This window comes from Plectropomus leopardus, chromosome 11 (genome assembly GCF_008729295.1).
Source record: "Plectropomus leopardus isolate mb chromosome 11, YSFRI_Pleo_2.0, whole genome shotgun sequence".
NCBI lineage: Eukaryota > Metazoa > Chordata > Actinopteri > Perciformes > Serranidae > Plectropomus > Plectropomus leopardus.
Window position 1 is genome coordinate 29,372,308 of NC_056473.1, and position 19,704 is coordinate 29,392,011.

At 40.3% G+C, this 19,704-nt stretch overlaps 1 protein-coding gene across 2 annotated transcripts in view; it reads right to left on the reverse strand.

Moving 5' to 3' along the window:
* The window catches only part of LOC121950004 (spondin-1-like), a 95,035-nt gene that overhangs the window by 59,618 nt on the left and 15,713 nt on the right, over positions 1-19,704 (reverse strand). For both annotated transcript variants that reach the window (XM_042495900.1, XM_042495899.1), the window contains exons 3-6: positions 16,343-16,476; positions 2,845-2,918; positions 1,755-1,877; positions 308-456 (exon numbers count right to left, since the gene is read on the reverse strand). In XM_042495900.1, coding sequence (XP_042351834.1) covers positions 308-456; positions 1,755-1,877; positions 2,845-2,918; positions 16,343-16,476 — 480 coding nt within the window. The remainder of the gene's footprint in view (positions 1-307; positions 457-1,754; positions 1,878-2,844; positions 2,919-16,342; positions 16,477-19,704) is intronic.

Below are 19,704 nucleotides of genomic sequence, written 5' to 3' on the forward strand. Positions count from 1 at the left end.
GATATTGCACATTCATCAACTGCCATTTTGACACTGTGTGTGTGTGTGTGTGTGTGTGTGTCATTTTGGATTCTTATTGCCTCAGCCTGTCATTAACCTCTCAGTATGTTGTAATAGCCCCTAAGAAATGGCAGGGGGGGCCGAGCACATATAATGATGATGATACACTCTATATTCACAGATGAAGGTTGGAGGCTGAATTTCTTTCCTTTTGTTATGCATTCATTTTTTTCGCCGCTTGCACTTGGTTTTAGTCCAACATGAGGGTCAGATAACATTTATAAAGACATGGTACATGATACCCTACCTTCTGTCGAATCTCTTCTTCCATCTTTATCGGTGAGCCGAACTCAGCGACCTGACGGACGCCCTCACTGGCATAGCCTCCGTACTCCCATAGCACGTAGCTTCTGGAGTGAGAAGCACCAATAAGAGCCGACCAGTGGTTTGCTCTCCCTGGAAGACATTTTTTTGTTTGAGTTTAGTCAAGAAGGGAGAGACAACTTGCTGAGTAGCTAGCTGGGTGCCTGACATGCCTTAACAATGTTTTAAAATAGTGAGGATAAACTGAACTTTTTCAGACAATCAGTCAGCATTTTTCTTTTGCTAGGAGCAGTTAAGTTGTGGTTTTGCATTTGCGAGTCTAATGCTGGGCTCCATGTACCCGGCCACTTCTCATTCCAAAGTCATCAAATAGAACCACTTTTGCAGTGCTTTCAGCATAAGATCCAGATGACAAAATCCATCTTTTATGTCCACACGATACGCCATCAGCTGAGAATGTGACAGAACTGTCTGCAGTGTTATTGTATGTCGCTGAACCTGCTGCAGCAGCATGATACGTGAATGTCGGCATTAGTTGAGAGCATAGCTGGCTGAAACTGGTCACATACGCATGATACGCCGCAAAACAGTGTAAAGTTGAAATGCTGCTGGTAACAGCATAATATAAGGAGTACAAGTTATTTTGTGTTAATTTAAGCACAGATTTGTATGTACGCACGTTTGTGAATGAGGCCCATTGTCTTTGTTCACATGTGTGACGTTTGCTACATCACACATGCAAAAGCAGTTACACGGTGCTAGACAGAACAAAAATAGATGCATATTTTTACATCCGTTTTTGTTCTGTCTAGCGCCATGTAACTGCTTTTGGATGTGCGCGCTGCTAGATGTTTTTCTACCTTTCCCTCATTTACCATCTACACGCCTGCCCTGCATCAGCCTCGTTAGTCCTTCCCTGCTCCTCAGTTTCTCCCAGCCATTCAGCATTCAACCTGCATGCTCTTCTGCTTCATCACCTTATTCCCCTCACCTGAGATTCTTCGCCCTTTATCTCCAGCTGCACTTCATCCCCTCGTCAGCCATTTGTGTATAAGTCCTGGTTTTTAGTTCAGTCTTTGTTGGATCCTTGATTTGTTTGTGTGATGTTCAGTTTCTGTCTCCTTGGAATAAAAACTGATCTTTTGAGCTCTGTTTGGCTGCCGTCTCCTGCATTTGGGTCTACCTGCTCCGCATCTCATGACACTTTTGCCTCTCAGATTTAAAACTGAATTGAAACTATACGCTAAAGTCCAGTTCACTCATCAAAGAGTTGGTCTGAATCAAACTAATGCCCCCCCTCTGACCAGCCAGACAGCCAAACATCATTCAGGATAGTGTGGCGGCCAATCAGATGTCAGGTGTGGACACCTGGACCCACCCCTGTTATATCAGCCATCATGCATTAGTGCATGCCCATGGTTTGAACTCACTTGGGTAGTCTTTGGGATGCACTTTCTCTGACCAGTTGCCGTAGAAGGTGAGCCTGTACTTGGCTGTTCCGCAGGCGCAGCACTCGATAGCAGGAGCTTCTGTGGCTTCACCGAACACACGCTCTGCAGGGTGACAGGACGTGGACATGTCAACACACTCATACAGTATGTTAAGATTTAAGGGTAGAAAAGATGCACATGCCAAATAAAAGCAGTTCAAAAGCTAACTAAGAAACTGCTGTTGAAAAGCTTTGACACAGATGCACACCTGCATAAATTACCAGATAACTGACGACGATTTAGACCCAGTGAGAATGTCACAAAATTACATCCCTGGAAAAAACTGGTATTTAAATGACACATTAGCCTTGACGCAGACTCATAAATATTCAAATATTGGCCTGGACTAGTGTTTTGCAAAGATAGGTCAAGGGGAGTACTTGAATATTTATGAGTCACCAAATTATTCGGAAGAAAATCCTCACTTGACATCTAAGTTATAGCAAGATGAGTCAAACATCGGAGGCGCCTAACTTATGTCAGCAAATTGAAACAGGGCAGCTTGATTGGCTTGCATAATAGCCTGGAAAATTAGATTTTGGTGAGAAGAGGAAGATTTTATGAAGGTAAAATTCCCCTGAGATGAAGTTTGAAAAAAACCATTAGTCTCTGGCTCTGGTTTTTATTGTACAATAAACGTGTGCATCGGAGCTAAAAGAGTCCTGTCTTCTCGCTGTCACACAACTATTTACTTGGGGAGCGGACAGCTTTCCAAATCTGGTGTGGCACTTTTTCTTTGCTTTGAAATCACAGGTAACATAAAAGCTTTGGCGCTGCTCTGTGGCAAAATACAAAGGATTATTTAAATTCCACACAGACTCCCAGGAGATCCATGGTGCGTTGTCTTCACAGATTTCCCTGCTGCCTCTGTTGGCCGCATATTTTTTAAACATGGTATGAAAGAGCTGTTTCAAAAAGAGGGGGGGAAAATGACAGAAAAAGGGGATAATGGCAGCATGATGGGCGGTCAAGGATGAAAAGATAAGCAGCCAACGAGGGAGAGATAGAGATGATGGGCAGCTGTCATTACCTCTCTCACAAAGTCGAATCGTAAGAGAACCTTCATCCTGGAAATAAATGATTCTCTTCTGGACAATACTGGCCCTGGAGAGACACAGAGAGAAAAATCGAGTAATTATGAGAGAGAAAAGTGAGCGAAAGTTGGACAGTAAGACGGCTGCAAAAAACTGCATTAGACGGATAATACTGTGGTTTTTTTCCCTCAATATCTGATCCATGTAATCCTCAGTGAGAGGGGAAGGTAATGGGTTCCCTGATGTTTCACAGTGGACACAGAGTGCACATCCTTTCTCAAAAACAGTGCTGTGTTCTCAGGACCTCATGACACAATCACAGCGCTGCAATAAGAAATGTAACAGAGCAATCATGCCCACGGACATGAAGAAGAGAGAGCTGGAATTACACTCGGAAGCAGGAATATAGATCTTTACCTAGACTGCGGACAGAGCCGAATTCTAACTTATGAGCTCATATTTGCTGGAAATGAAACTGTCCCAATGAAAATAGGTTGTTTTACCAAAAGCAGTTACACGCCTCTTCAGTAAAAATGAAATGTGTGCCTCATATTGCGCAGATAGAGCTGTAAAACTTTGTGTGATGCCGTTCCTATGGAAATTTGGAGGAGACAAAGAAGGTATAAAAACTGATGAAGGAAGAAAACGTTGGCCTCGCAAGACTTTTGCAGTCGTTTTACATTCAGTTGCAATAGAGTTGCATACGCTCACAGCACTTTTACACTCGCTTTGAATAGCTGTGTCAGTCTGCACCTGCAGTTTTCTCAGGTAAAAAAAAAAAAAACATAAATTGATGAAAATGGTGTGACATTTTAGCTGTTTGTATATATTTTCAAAAATCCAAAATAACACAGAAACTGAGCAATTTATCACTACTGCCTGACAGAAATCTGTTTTTTTTCCTCTACATCAGGTTCTTCAACTTTTTTAACTTGGGAGACAAAATTGAAAATAAGTACACCGCAGGGACCCAAGCTCATGTATGCATAATTTTTGCATTATCCTAAAAATATTCATTAAAATAATGACATTTATTTAACACTAAATCATATCTGAAGTTGAAAACCATGTTTTACATTTGTTGAATTCACATTAGGGACTGGGGTTGCTTCTGAATAAAAAAGGCACCTATAACAACTTTTCTACCATCTTTCAAATGTTCTGCCTCAGTTTAGCAGAGTTCAAGTTCAGTGCCTTGTGTGCCATTTATTGCTTTAAACTCTTGTCTCATAGCCTACATATGCAGAATCTGATTAAAGAGATTTACAACACAAAATTGTCACAGTATTGACATTGGGGTATTTATTCAAAAAGAAAAAAAAAGATATTAAATTTTTTTCTTTTCGCCCAGCCCTAGCCACAACCCAGCTGTTTACTACACAATAGATAGTTGTGTTTTGAAATATATAATAATTATACTACTATTTCTTTGTTAGCAGGTCTTTGTGTTGCAACAGCAAAGTCTCCATAGTGTCTCTTAGAGACATAAAAGTTGGATATAAAAGTGAGCTCAACAACAGAGACAGAGGAGGGACTAGCGACATTAAGTAGGAGTTATCGGTTATATTGCTCCTATAAATCTTACACAGACCGAATGCTGCAATATACCCTGCAACATGGGTTGACTGCTTGGGCATGAAATTGAAAAACAAAAGTGAAATACACATATTGAGCTGTCCTGGACAGCTTTTTTTAAGTCAATTATGTAAGTTTTAATGAAGCAAATGGTTAATTGGTTCATTTATCAAAAAAAAATCACTTAATCCTACAATCAATCTAGTGATTTGGAAATAATATTCAAGCCTTTCCAGTGTGAGCTCTCAGATACACACCTACAGTATACTGTTGCACCTGCTGCCTGTTTTTATTTTAGATATCTGTTCAATTTGTGTATCAGTCCAATCAGCTCTGTTTTGAAAATGTGACAATTTAAGGCCACCGCACCTCAGGGAGGACAGACAGAAATAGAAATGTGTGTAGGAGGAAACAAGTTTTAACGCTGCTGCATGCTCTAGTCCCAAAGGGGTTATAGATTACTAACGTGTCTTAATATATCTCGCAATAAAGTTAGAGTTGTGAAAAAGTGTCGACCTCACATCTACCTTGAAATCGTGCAACTACTGCTGAGTTCCTAACTCACATTATTTCCACTTCTGTTATCATTTTTAATTAACTACACTCAAAGCCATAACAAAGCCTGTGTCAGAGCTCTAAATCTATCCACGGGTGTTTTAACTTCTACTAAATATTTCTAACAAGTCCTGAATAACCCTGAATTTCCATTTTTCATTAAGAAATTGGGATTCAGCACCAGGCTTCTCTCTTTATATCTCGACCCTCACGCTGGATAGGAAGCTTTTCTCTGGAGATGTCCCCTCTCTGCAGCTGTTCTGTCATGTAGCACATCCACAGAGCTGCTATGGCAACATGCCTCTGACACCTGCTGATATGTTGTAAATGTTTTTTTAGCAAAATGTAAAGCAGACAACCTATAAGATAGCATTTTACTCTGCATAAAAAAACAACCAACCATGCAACTTTTGCCTACAGCAGAAGAGAAAATTGGCCTTGGTGACAGGCCCATCTTGCAACACTTTATACAAAAAATATTAATGCTTCCATATCTACTTATCTCTGTTTCTGACTTTCCATACTGCTGTTGACAAATGCGTTTTTTACCCCCTGTACTCCCCCGCATGTTTAGGTTTCTTATTAAAGGCAATTCCATTAGCATCTCCTTCCTCATGCATTATATATATTCCACATCTCAGCGACATCTCTGCTGACTTCTCTGTGTACCCTGGAGGCTTGGACGGCGCTCCCTGCTGAATCTCCAGCATGCTGTTTGGATTCATGCGAAGAGCTCTCCAGAGAGAAGCACCGACACATGCAGCTGTGTGACAGTTCATACAATAACACTTTCAATCTATGACAAGTGCTCCTGACTGCAATAATAAACAACACAGACTTAAGAAGGGGAAACCCACTTCAAGTTACTTTACAAAAACAAACAGGCTTATCCTGTTTTCTTGCATTGTGTATAATCATTTGTAAATATTTAACAATGTCCATGTGGAGATGATAAAACAAAACCATAACACAGATTGATATTTGATAGGTAACGATGAGGAAAAAATTGAGAAATTGAGTGCATAAAGTCTATTTAACATGAGCTTTAGGATTTGATGGGTAAATGCCAAAATGAGTAAGTTATAAGAAGGATATATTCAGCATGTCTTATCGAGTATGGTTGATATTTGATAAATATGTCCAAATTAATTACAATTTGTCATCTTCAGAGAGCAGCTAAAACATGCCCTCCTAACGCTCACATTGCAGCAAAACCTGCCAGCATCCACTGTCTGATTATCTGCTGCCTTAAACTTGTTGAGCAGCCTGTTCATTAGTTCAGAAGGAACATTTTGACTTTACAGCAGTGGAGAACCTCAGAGAGCCTAAAATCAATCAAAAGCAAATTTTGGGTAAAGTATTTCCTCTGATCTTATATTAATTATACTGAAAATTATTGACCAAAACGGTCCAAATGAACTTTTCCATCACTCCTGCAAATTGGGTAAGACGTGCAACGGGGCTCTATAATTAGTGATCCCATTTTAATTTTGACTGCCTTGCTATAACAACAAACAAAGCCTTTCTGAATCAATATTAAACCTAGTCAATCACCTCTCACCTCTAAAGGTAAATTAGATACAATAGCACAAACTGCAGTTAAGACTCATTTCGGCTTTTTGACTCAAACTCATGAATATACAAGAAGTAAAGGCACAAAGGTTGTCCACTTAACTATCAGATGCCTTTAAAATAGCAAGCATAATGCAAGTTTGGAAAGAAAGAGCAATCTGTACTGCAGGAGGTTTTGTTTTTAATCCACACTTTCCATGGCAGACACAGACGGATGCAGAGACGGACACAGAGATGGTCTTGATTGTCCATGTGATCGATATTGAAGCTAATCTTCTCCATCGTTTCTGCAAAGTTTACTGCTGCTTACAAAGTTTACTGCTGCTTACATTTTAAAAACTCAACCTGGCGAGTTGATTTCCCGATTCCCGATCTCGGCCACATCCCATCAACGTCCAAAGCCAATCACGAATACCATCACCAACACTTGCAAAATAGACATAAGAGCCTAAACTTATCGCAGAGGTAGCACAAATTTAGCTAAGCTGAAGCAAAGGTGACTGGAAATGCCCATCCAGACATCAAAACCAAACACACTCATCTTAGTTTATCGTAGCTTGTAAGCATGCTATGGCCAATTACAAATATACAAGAAGTATGACAATAAAGACAAGGTCTTAAGTTTTTCAGGTATCTGGTCATAAAGTAATGTTTAGGACCAAATTAAAATGTTGAACTGATGATGGTGCTAGATAAAAAAAAGGTATTGCAATCATTACAGAGTTCTTATAATTAATCCTGGGGGCAAAATTAATGTGTAATAATGATGCTAGATGAAAAGTCAGGAAAAAAAGTCATTAGGATTTATCCTCCAAGGACCATTAATGTCTGCAGTAACGGCTTTGGCATCAGGTCAGTGGTTGGCGAGGTAACAAAGTGTCAAACTAACAGACTTTCTGCCCCACTGCCAGCAAAAACAATAAGCAATGCAGAGTGAGTCAGTTCATTTCTGCTTAAATTCATCTCTGTATTTATTATTCATTGGACTTTGCAGTCAACATTAAGGAGCAGCAAATACCCAGGCAGCAGCGGTTTCTGACAGCTGAGCATACTTGAAATAATCCAGTCCTGTGATCAATAAAAAAGGCTCGTCTGTCTGTGACTGCGTCGAGACAGAAGAGTTTAGATCCCGCTGTCAAGCAGCTTCCCAGAGTCTCAGAGTTTAACTTGTGTTGTCACTGAGTGAGCAGACGACTGGTGGCCTCTTCCTCCTCCCAGAGTCCTCCCAGTAACAACAGCAGAATACTGATGGAAAGATGGAGCAGAAGGTCGATGTGAGGTGAAAATGTGATGAACAGACAGCCGGAGGGCAGTGACGAAGCAAGAGGAGAAATGTAAGTGTAAACTTGATAACAAGATGAGAGGTGATCAACAGGACAGCAAATCTTAGATAGGAAAACAGTCTACCTCACCTTCCTTCTGCACACACAAACACACATACACACACTTTTCTCTCATCTCCCTCTCTGTCTGTCTCTTTTAGCTCCGGGTAAAAAAACGTTTCCAGACACTGAAAGACTTTTCAGGAGTTTCTGGAGATTAAAGAACAGATTTGGGCTGAGCTCATCAGAACTACCAGAAGGACCTTGGTGACCTGGGGTGGAAATCATGCAAACACATAATCTCTCTCACACTCACACACACACAATCGCAGATGTACATACACACCCCATCACACCCCAAGGAGCTAGCGTATACATGTCAAAGAGAAAAAGTCAAAACAAGGCGGAAATACAAAAACCCTTCAGCTGAGAATCCCCCTCCTAGCATGCAGCAGTTGAAAGAGGTTGATGCTTTGAAGATGGAGAAAGGAGGGAAATCGTGTGGGTGACTCACCATTATTAAAGCAGTCTGCAGATTTGACAGCTTCCCCCATGAAAAGGAAGTGTAATCAACTTGTTTTTACTATATAGTCTCGAGATATAAACAAAACTTTCTGGCGCCGACTGTTTCATCTACGGAGGTTATCAAACCTGAGGTTGGAAGATTATTTCAGAGATCTACGTGTGAGTGTTTGTGAGTTTTCTTTTGAAACTGAAAATCTCTGTGTTGGGCAGAATCCCAAATCAGCATTTCCATCCAAGCAAATTCTTTTCTTTTGCTTCAAAAACAAAGCTGATTATCACTAAAAGAAGTAATCATTCTTAAAGTTGCACTAATCAGTTACTAACGAAAGAAAAGTGTCGGTCTTACTGACAAACCGAGAGAGAATTTTCAGTTTCTCTCAGCTCTAAGAGGCATCTTTTAGCACAACTTTACTGTTGCAATTAAGTCTTACTGTTCTCATCAAGCTCATTTACAGCTACTAAGCGGCTGTTTTCAACTGCTGTAAAAACTCCAATGCAATGATCAGATGCTACCACCCAGTACCAAAGGACACCAGTGAACAAAGCAGAGCATTTAGCTGCTAAAGAGACTAAAATTTGAATGAATATCTGACTTACAGTCATTAAGAAGAAACTCAACCTCAAAAACAGAACTTGAATGTCTGCTGAATTTGTTGAAAACTGCTAAAATGTTAGTCATAACAACTTTATAAGGTAATAATATGTTTTTAAAGCTGCTGCCACCAAGTGGCAAATCAAATGGTAAATGTAAATGTCAGACAGGATGTCCATTAACCACAAACATGAAATCTGTTACGTTCATAAACTGGATAAAAATATTGAATGTAGTCAATGTGACATCCCCCACTGGTTTCTTCACTCAGATTTCAAAACCTAAAGTTCTGCATTTTCGCCATCTTGTATTTTTGCAGCTGACTCACAATCAGATTTCGCAAAAGGTCTACTACTAAAAGTGCCATGCTCTTAATTATGCGTAACTTTAAGCTTTAAGAACAGGTGAGCTCTATAAAAATTCACCTCCCTTGAGATGTCATGAACAAGACAAAAAAAAGGCAATAAAGGGTCAAGAATCTTGCCCAATGGTACTTCAGCATGTGGACTGGAGGAGTTGCAGAAACTGCCAATCCGATTAGAGGATAACCCGCTCTATGTCCTGAGCCACAGCCACCCCATAACTGTAAAAAACTAATAAAAATAGCTACAGAGACCAAAACCATTTCTTGTTGGCCATAAACATGTTTTAACATATCCCTGGGAACAGACTTGCTTTTAGAGCCATGTTGTTTGCTTAATTAATTCAGCCATGGAGGTTGCCACTTGGTAATGTGTACTTAAAAAAAAAATGTTTCTGCTTTTATTTTGGGTACAGTTCCCATTTGGAAAAAAAAACTGTTTTCAAAAAGCTCCAATGCTAACAACCCTCTTATTGAACACCCCCGTCATTTGTAGTGGTAAAAAGCAATGTTGGACAACATTCAGGTAACATTGGCAGGCTACTCATTTTTAGCCGAAGCTAATCAATGCTTTCACAGGTTGAACCAACAAATTATTGGTGCCAAATGTCCATTTTTTGGATCAAGTATGAAAAATAAAGTGCAGAATGTCACTCAGATACACCTGTTATTCTGTGTCTGACTCTTATCTAGTCAACATTTTGTATCAGCTCCATTCAATTTCACATTGAATTTGCAAACTGTGAACAATAATAAGGCTGTCAAAAAGTGGTTAGGTTCCTTCCTGATCATACAGCTAACTCTTAGCAGATCTAAATTGAATCTCTGAGTTAAAATTATTATAAATGTAGTTAACTGTGCATGTTGAAAGCCAAAACTTCACTGATTTTAACAAGGGAGTTGACTTTTAGAGCAGATTTTGTACTGGATTCATATTCAATAAAAAGCAAACCCTGATGGTGAAATCAACTTTATCCTGGGTTGAACTGACTTCAAACACACTTTACTGCATTTTACTCAGATATGACACATTATTGTTTGGAATAAGTTACATACATGATCAGTTTGTGGTTATTTGTAATGTTGCATCTATCAATTCCTGTTTGCCTGTTGAACCAAAATGAAAGTAGATCTTTAGAGCAGCGAGAATGGAAGAAAGCAGTATTAAAAATAAATACAGAGAAGCTATATATGTGGCAGGTTAAAAACATGGTCAACGCAAGTGTGGAACTCTTCAGTGCCTGTGGAGGCTTTGCAGTTGTTGGTTCCCTCGGCCCCGGGCTACATGCTGTTTGGAGGGAGACGGCTCCGCAGGATGAATGACAAAAGTTGGGGCGAAAGCTTGACCAACTGAGGAGGAGGAGGGCAGGCCTGACGGTACACTTCCTGCCTCAAGGAGAAAAGTTACACATTGCATCTAGTGCCAGTAATGGCTGAGACGAGCAGAGATAGCGCGTGATAGAGAGTGCTATTTCAATACTGCTGACATGCTCTGCTTGCCAAGAAACGGATGAGCGTGTTTTAACATCTGACTTCTTTCAGGTGTTCAGCTTGCACATCACTTAACTGTGGGTGAACTGAAAGAAACAAATAACTGTTGTCCCCAGAGCTTCACTTTATGTGATTATAAAAGAGATGCATCTCAAAATGGCTGCAACTAAAAGTTATTTCCATCATCAATAAATTTGCAGATTACGGTTTGTTTGTTCGAGAAAAAGAATAATGAAATATGCCCATCAAAATTCAAAGTCAAAAGTCAAAGTCCACATAATGAAATTGCTTGGTTTACTGGTCAACAGTTCAAAACCTACAGATATCCAGATTACTGTAATATAGGTGAAAAATGCCTGCAAATATTAAATTTTAAGATTCTGGAACGAGTTAATTTTTGGCATTTGTGCAACCACATTCTCAGCTCTTAACAATTAACTTGGTGAGGTCAAAGTAATCATAATAGAACAATGTTCAGAACTCAAATAAATCACTGCGTGTTTATATTAGTAGTCTGAGTATAGAAGTATGATCTTGAAGTATCCTGTTTATGTCTTTGAGCGTGTGAAAATCTAACACTCATCCCAAGTTGTCACATATTGCCGCTTTGCCGTGGACTTCTGCGTCTACATAGACCGTTCTATGTATCCTTCTCTGTCAGCTGCTGGTTTTCAAGGATGCTGCTACTGTGGTGTCAACAGATGCACAAGGTCGGGTGATGCTGGTTATGTTTAGACAACCCAAGCACATGGCAACCACATAATGTCAGCAAAAGCACATGCTGGCACAGACGGTCAGGAAGGAGGCATATGTTAAGGTGTAGAAAAAAACAAGAACATTGCATTCAGATGAGAAGCAAACACTAGACTCCCACATGAAAGTCCAGGTTTTTTTAGATCCATCCACTGCTTCTTCTGCCTGCTGTATAGGGATTGTGCTGCTTATATTATATCATTACCAGCAGTGTTTCAACTTGACTGTCAAAGGGCGTGTTGTGCAACGCAGACAGGTTCTGTCCGGCCATATTCTCAACTGTTGCCAACTGTTCGCGCATCACGCCAACAGAGCAGATATGCCATCTGGCCTCCTCCATCGTATAATAACACCACAAATGGTTCTGTCCAGTTGCGGTCACACCTGACGCCATCCAGCCGCATATCATGTGAACACGAAAGCTGGCGTTTGGCATCAGGATCTTACGCCAAAAGAACTGCAGAAACAGTGGTATTTGACGACTTTGGAATGACAACAAGCTTTGTCACCCCTTCTCCTAAAAAGTATAATTGTATTGATATTGAAATAGCAAATGTAGAAGTTGCCATCAAGTAAAGAAACAAAAAACAAACAAACAAAAGAAAACAATCCTGGAGGCCTTCTTCAAGATTGAAAGAATCAAGGATTTCTACAGCGAGGTAAAAGTGATGGAGAACTCCTAACTGTGAGGAGTTGTATCTGAGGATTTCTGGAATGAGCTGAGAGACGTGTTTGATGTCCTGAACTGGCAACATATAGTCTATAACAGACTGGAGAAGAGAAACAGACTGGGTGAGACAGAGATGGGAAGAAAGAGCTGTGGCGATACTGCGATGACTCCGCATGATGAAGGATGTAAATGAAAATGTGCAGCTTTGATGTGAAGTTTCTTTCCTTTAGTAAGACAGAGACATGATTCACAGGAGACATTTGCTAATGTTGCCCACTGGAAAGATGTTTTATAGTAGACCCACTGCAAAGCTTCTCCTTCCTGACTGACATGAATTTGCCTCTGAAGACTGCACCAGTAGCACCATGGGCAAAAAAAAAAACCCAAACGTCCCCAACAAAGCTTAAGTGAAAAGCAGGTTACAACAACTGAGAGAGGACAGTTAAGGAAGAAGACAGAGTGTGACAGAAAAGCGTACACGTTAGATGAGGTAATTCTAAATCTCCATCTCACCGCTGACAGACAAAAGTGACAGTAATACGAGGTGAATTTGCATAGCAGATGTTCCCCTATGCAGGGCTAGATTTATTGGACTAGCAAACACTGCGATGGCTACATGCCATCTGTCATACAGCAGCAGCAGATAAATTAAAAGTAACAGCTGTGAGTATACTGTGGAGGTAAGGGCAAGTTATAGCATCTCGCTCAGAGGAGGAAGAGATGCGTGTCAGGGAGGTTATTCCCTTCGGGAAGTCGGATGAGGAGATGGAAACGAGAGTGAGGGAGAAAAGCAGAAGTGTGGAGAAAGAGGGAGGGCAGCAGACACAGGGAGATGTTCTCTCCCAGTTATAGACTGTTTATCATTTTTGTCAGTGGCTAGCAGCTACATCTTCCCCTAACTTACTTTACCTGTGTGAGTCCATATATTCTTTTTACTTGCAGAGATTACACTTTACATCTCATCATGTATTCACTGTAACAGCTATTTGTTATCAGACAATAATTTCTAGAAGTATGAATTGGAGCCACTGTGAGCAAAAATCAATCCCCTTTTTCTTTCACTCCAGTCAGACTTGTGCATGCTTGTTCTCTTTGGCTTTCTTTCAAATGATTTTCTCTTAATCCAACAACAGCCTGCAGCCCTTGTAGGAACAACATTAAGAATTAATGCGTTCATCATGACATGAGCATCAAAGTATTGTACTCCAGGGGCTAAACACAGAGTTTATTACATTCCACTGTTTAATCTGATTCAAACTTTTTTTCTCCAGAGAAGCTGAGGTGATGGTGCATGGACTAAACAGAGGTATGCAACTCTGGATGCAAGTATAACTACTATAAATAAACAACTTGTTCTCATTTTCATTGGATTTCTGCGTCTACATATTTCGCTCTTGGTATCCATCTGCATGGTTATGTTTAGGAAACCAAAGCACATGGTAACCAAAATTGGGATGTTGACAAATGCACATGCTGGTACAGATGCTTAGGTTTTTAGCAAAAGGGCAGGGTAAGGTATAAATAAACTCCATCTCATTCGCAGAGACTCCCAAATGAAAGTCCAGTGTTTTCTGGAATCATCCACCACCCCTCCCGCCAGCCCTTTAGGAACCTTCTTCCTCCTTATATGACGCTGTGACCTGCAGCATTTCAACCTGTTGTCATCCAGCAGCGTATCATGCTGACGTAACAGGTTCCATCCAGCCATATTGTCAACGCACACAAACTGTCTGCCTGTCATGCTGCGGCAGGTGCCGTCTAGAGGCGTATAATTAAACCGCACAAGGTTCTGTCCTGCCAAATTATCAGCTGGCAGCTACCAGATGCGTATCACGCAGACATGAAAGGTGACGTTTGGCAAAAGCGACAACTTCGGAATGAGAACAGGCTGAAATAAATCACTACACCCAAACTGCAGCACTGATAACTTTTAATAATAAATAACTGTGGATATGTCCTCGTGATTCAGAGAACAAATCAGGATCACATAAAAACTGGATCCATTATGTAATTTGGCAACACTTAGTAGGTCACCACAGCCCGTTCTCTTCCAGATCGTCACACATCTCAGCATGTGAAATCCAAAGGCACCCTTTGGCGTCTCTAAAGGACACACCAGGCTTTCAGCTTACTGCTATGTAAACCAGCAGTGGTGGATGGTTCAAACAGAGAGAGGAGACAGCTGTTTGTCATTTATATAAACATTTCTCTGGGGAGAGATCCCCCTCTGACCTCCCTGGAGTGTGGAATTACAGAAGACATACATTGATTATTGTCCCCCCATTGTTAAATGGGTGATAATTAGGCTTGCAAATGGTATTATGGTATAGCATGGTATTTATAAATCCTGAAGCTATGTTTTTCAATACTGTCATAAATACAGGTGATCCTCTTTCTATTTAACTCTTTGTATGCAGTGCAAAGCACGCACCACCAGAGCTAAGTCTCTGGTCTCTACTGGTGGAACAGGTAGCTGAGCTGAAAGACCACGACACCTAGTAATGGAGGGATAAGTTACAGGACTGTAAACTGCCGGCCACCAGCAATGGCGCATATAACTTGGTGAATTAAGGATTTCTTTTGATTGTTGGAACAGTGGACTTACTAACTAGATCACTAGCAAGAGTAACCAAGACAGTTTGGGTGAGTTATATTTTGATTCTATTGAGTTTGAATGAAGTGTGTTTTATGATGAGTTCACAAGGTTTTTCAGTCTTCTCTGGCTTACAGACAGTTGAATTCAAAAAGTGTACAGTTGTATTTCTCTGTTTAATAAGGGAAAATTGGTGTGAGAATATTACTTTTCTGAACAGTTTATGGGTTTCTTTTGTGTAATTATTAGTCTGAAAAGCTGAAAGTAAGCAGCTGACAGTCAGGGGGAGGGGAGGTTTAGTGCCATACATTTACAGTGTCATATACCGTATACCCTGGTGGAATTTGAGGAAGGTATGAAGGTATGAAATATTACAAGCCTAGTGATTATGGTCCTAGTGTATTGGATATTTTTCAACAATTCAGTCTGAGACTATTCTTGGAGTTGTTGCTGCCAATTCGTACAGCCACATAAAACTAAGGTCACACACACACACACACACACACACACACACACACACACACACACAGACACGCACACACACTCATACCTCTTGAAATAACAGTGCAGACTTAGAGTCACACCTGCTTCCAACTACAAATTGCCCCCCGTAACCATCATCTGTCTCTTTGTTGTAAAGCCACAGTGTGTCTTGGTCTCTGAAGAAACACCTGGCATTAGCCTTCTTAATGTGTTGCCTATAACCAATAATGACTATCTTTAAAAACAACAACGACCGTGTGAGAGTACAGTATTCACTGAGACTGAAGTCGTCCAGATTTCTGCTTTGTGGAGTAAAAACGGTGAAACGGAAATAAAGTGCTCCTGCTGTTGTGGAATTATATAACTTGATGGATCATACTGGTGGTTTTTAATTTTACCTATAAAATGCTTTCCATGAGTACTCTCCATTATCCACAGCACACCATATGCTCTTTAGACTGATTTCCTGTCTTTAAGGCAGCCTCTGACTTTCATTAATTTGGTCACAGCATGAAAATCAGCTTGCAGAGACTTGAAACTTGCTTGAGTGAAGTCATTTATCACACCTTTATTTTGTCAAGACACCATTATCAGTGAACAGGGCCTCATTTTAACTCCGTTGTTGCTATCAGGTCTCGACATCTGAGACTTCAAAGTCGACTCCTGAACAGCCTTTAAATTCCAAAAACACATTAGCATGATTATTTTTGCTTTGCTGTTTCTTCTATGAAAGTTGTTTTTGCTGAATTGGAAATTTTGTATTCTGGAGCTTTAGAGAGTTTTTTAAACTGGCCGTTTGCAAGTGCATTACCATGTAAGTTGACTTATTGAATAAAAAACAAAAAGGAGAAACATTCACCTTAATATCTCGATTTTTAAGTCTCTGCAAGCTGATTTTGATATTGTATATTTTACTCTCCATTAACAGCATCATAACAAAGGCCATTCAAAAGTGTATTTTTATTCAAAGGTACGAGCATAATGAGAAAAAATGAGACTCACTTCAGTATAACACAGCCAGACCCAGTAGGAGGCGCTGTCCAGAAGACCTGTATCCTGGTACGTCTGCGCGGTGTGCTCTCCGTCACTGCAGGGGCACAGTTTGTCATGAACTGTGTGTCCTCCTCATCGATGATCTAGAAACATAAGAAGGAAAGATTTATGATGCGTTCCGACTGAACTGGGAAGTCTGAATTTTTGATTAACCTGCATGGGTGTAATGACACATCCATCTGGACCTTATTCAATCATCAACGATCCAAAATCAATGATACAAAGTAAAAATATCAATACGTATTATCTTCTTGCTTCTGCTTTTTATCTTCTAACTGCTTTGATGACATTAACAAGTCTGTCTTTTTGTCCACTGAATCACAAGTGACACCAGCTCGAGCCAAAGGCAAAGTTATGTGTAAGAGGATAATTCTCAAAGTCCCTGAGTGAAGCTTTGGATAATAACAGTCTTGTGTATTCAAAACGTGTCTAGCCCAGTCCCTTTGGTACTTGGACCTTGTCAAACATTTTAAAGACTAAACACACACAGAAACAGACATACAAATACACACATGGCCTATGACCTTGTAGCTAGTGTTCCCCAGCTGCCTCAGCTCAACAATAACCATGACCTAACACCATGTCCCAAACTCCTGATAGGACATTTAGATGGAGACAAAAGTCAAAGACACAAACTCCCCCTTCTATTCTGCAAGAGGAGACACTGGAATGAACACAGACCTGGAAAAACACATGAATATAGAGCAACAAACACATAAATACTTATATGTATTCCCGTGTTGACTTCCTCATACCTTACACACAGTTTGGTTTAGTTGTTGTCACTTTTGTCAGTCAAGAGCAGACACAAACAACTGGCTAAAAGGCATAAGAAAAAGAGGCAGAGAGTGGGGAGTAGGACATAAAAGAGATAAGGAGAGAAAGAGAAACATAAAGGAAAAGGAAGACAAGCTTAAGGAAAAGACAGACAGTTTTATAAGACAGGAAAGGAATGTGGATATACTGTAGATTAGGGCTACAACATAATAATATGAAAGAGAAACTGCACAAGGATAATACGTAGATAAAAAGCTGCTGTCTAGACATGAGAAAAGTACATCTTGTTTGGTGTACTGAAGCTGTCGGCTCAGATGTTTTATATGTCCACACTTAACATCCAAAGCGATAGCACAAGACTGACAGAGTGCATGAATAGGACAATCGTCCATCACTCGGTTTAATAATACAATTAAAACAGTCAAGTCTTGAATCAAAACCAGAGGTATGGCAGTTCTATCCCCTGTAATGTCCTAAGTTAAGACAGACACATGAAGTCTAAATTCAAGACAGACATGTTTGAGTGTATGACAGTCAAGGTCCTGAGTCAATCAAATAAAATTTCAAGTCAAAAAAGGTTAGGTCCAACGTCCAAAACACTAGGTTCCTTGTCCAAATGGCAAAGTTCAAACTGAAGACAAGGCGCAAGTCAAGACCATCAAGTCCAAATGTAAGACAGGCAAGCCACAAGTAAGCACAGTCAAATCCAGAGTCACATTTCAAGTAAAGATAGTGAAAACCCAAGTCCAAATACAAGTTCAACATCTTGACAGGTGAGTTTTACCTTCTCCAAGTCTTAAACTATCTGAGTCATGGTCCCTCCATTTTTTTTCTCTTTTGCCTTCATATACAGTATCTTTTCAAAATTGAAACCAATTCAAGAAACACAAATCTTAAGTCAAGTCTGAAACCGAGCCAAATTAAAGACACATTACTCAAGACAAGTATGTTTGAACTCAAGACACAGTCAAGTCACAGTCAAACTCAGTCAAAATCCAAGTCAAGACAGTCAGTTCCCATGTTAAGACAGGTAAGTCCCAAGTTGAGCACCAGGTCAAGACGATGAAATTTTAACCAAGTTTCCAGGTCAGGTCCAGGTTGGCTTAACTTTTGTCCAGTCAGTGCGTTAGATTGTTGCCGTTCCATATACATGTTATATAGAAATTACTGGCTCAAGATTACATGGGATATGTACACATTTTGGCACATTAGCCTACTTTTCCCAGGAAAACATACAAATAGTGCTTTAGAACAACAAGAATTGAAATAACTATTTCAACAGAACATACAGAATTACTGCCCATCTCTTATTACCGGTTTGCATGTAAGATCCACACAAAGTCAACGTAAATTACACAAAGAAACTAGAAGCAGTTTCAAACCATATTGTTCTGTCACTGGATACAGAGGATATGTGAAAGATAGAAGGACAGACGGAAAAAGGGACAGACAAAGAGAGGAAGAGAGGGAGTGTGGGAAGACTGGCAAAGGAGCGTTTGTTTTCATTGCAGAGGTTGGCATGTCTGTGTGTGTCCACGGTTTGTCTATCTCAATCTCTCTCTCTCAATCTCTCGCTCTCTGTTGAGACGGTAAACACAGATGCTTCAGAGTGCCTGCACAAGCAAACGCAGAGCCCTGTTCAAACACGCACACGCACGCACGCGCACGCACACACACACACACACACACACACACACACACACACACACACACACACAAACACAAAGAGACAGAGAGAGGGAGACAGACAATGCAAACCCAGGCTTGAACAGACACCCAGGATCCCTGGAGAAAACTGACAATAAGAGTGATATTAGTGTGTGTGTGTGTGTGTGTGTGTGTGTGTGTGTGTGTGTGTGTGTGTGTGTGTGTGTGTGTGTGTGTGCGTGCATTTGTTTGTTTGTCGGTTGGTGTGTGCTGAAGGTTTGTAATTAAATGCAAAGCAGTTACAAAGGAGTGAATACAGTTAAAACCTCTGGGACCTGAGTGCAGAGATGAAACTTTTTGGGGAGAAAAAACACAGGCAGACAGACTCAGATTGAAATGTCACTTCAACATTTGAAGATGAGCTTATTTCAGTGAGTAACAAAGATCTCTTGCTCGATGAAGACCTCGAAGGCGCCGACATTTTGCCTTGAGCTTTCCATCAATCAAAGCCGTACTATTACTGCACAATACCGCTGAGATCTTGGGGCTATCACAAATATTGCATCATATAAATTTTGTATCTGAGCCACCCAACCAAGGCAGCAGTATCCACATATCCAAACAAAACTCGGTAAAAAAAAATGTCTGTAGGTTTATTTCGTAGCAAATGGAGCCAATTCTGTGGCTTGTTGTGCTCAATTAAGCAAAACAGCATTAGAGAAGCAACAACACCAGGAGTGTATTGCCTGTTAAAGACAAAAAACGACCCCAAAGCTCTTTAAAGAATCCACTTTTTAACATTTTATATTTACAATTTGGTGCTATTATGCTTTGTAGGGGTCAATTTAAGAGAAAATGTCTATGAGTTGTATTGCTGCAACAGCCAT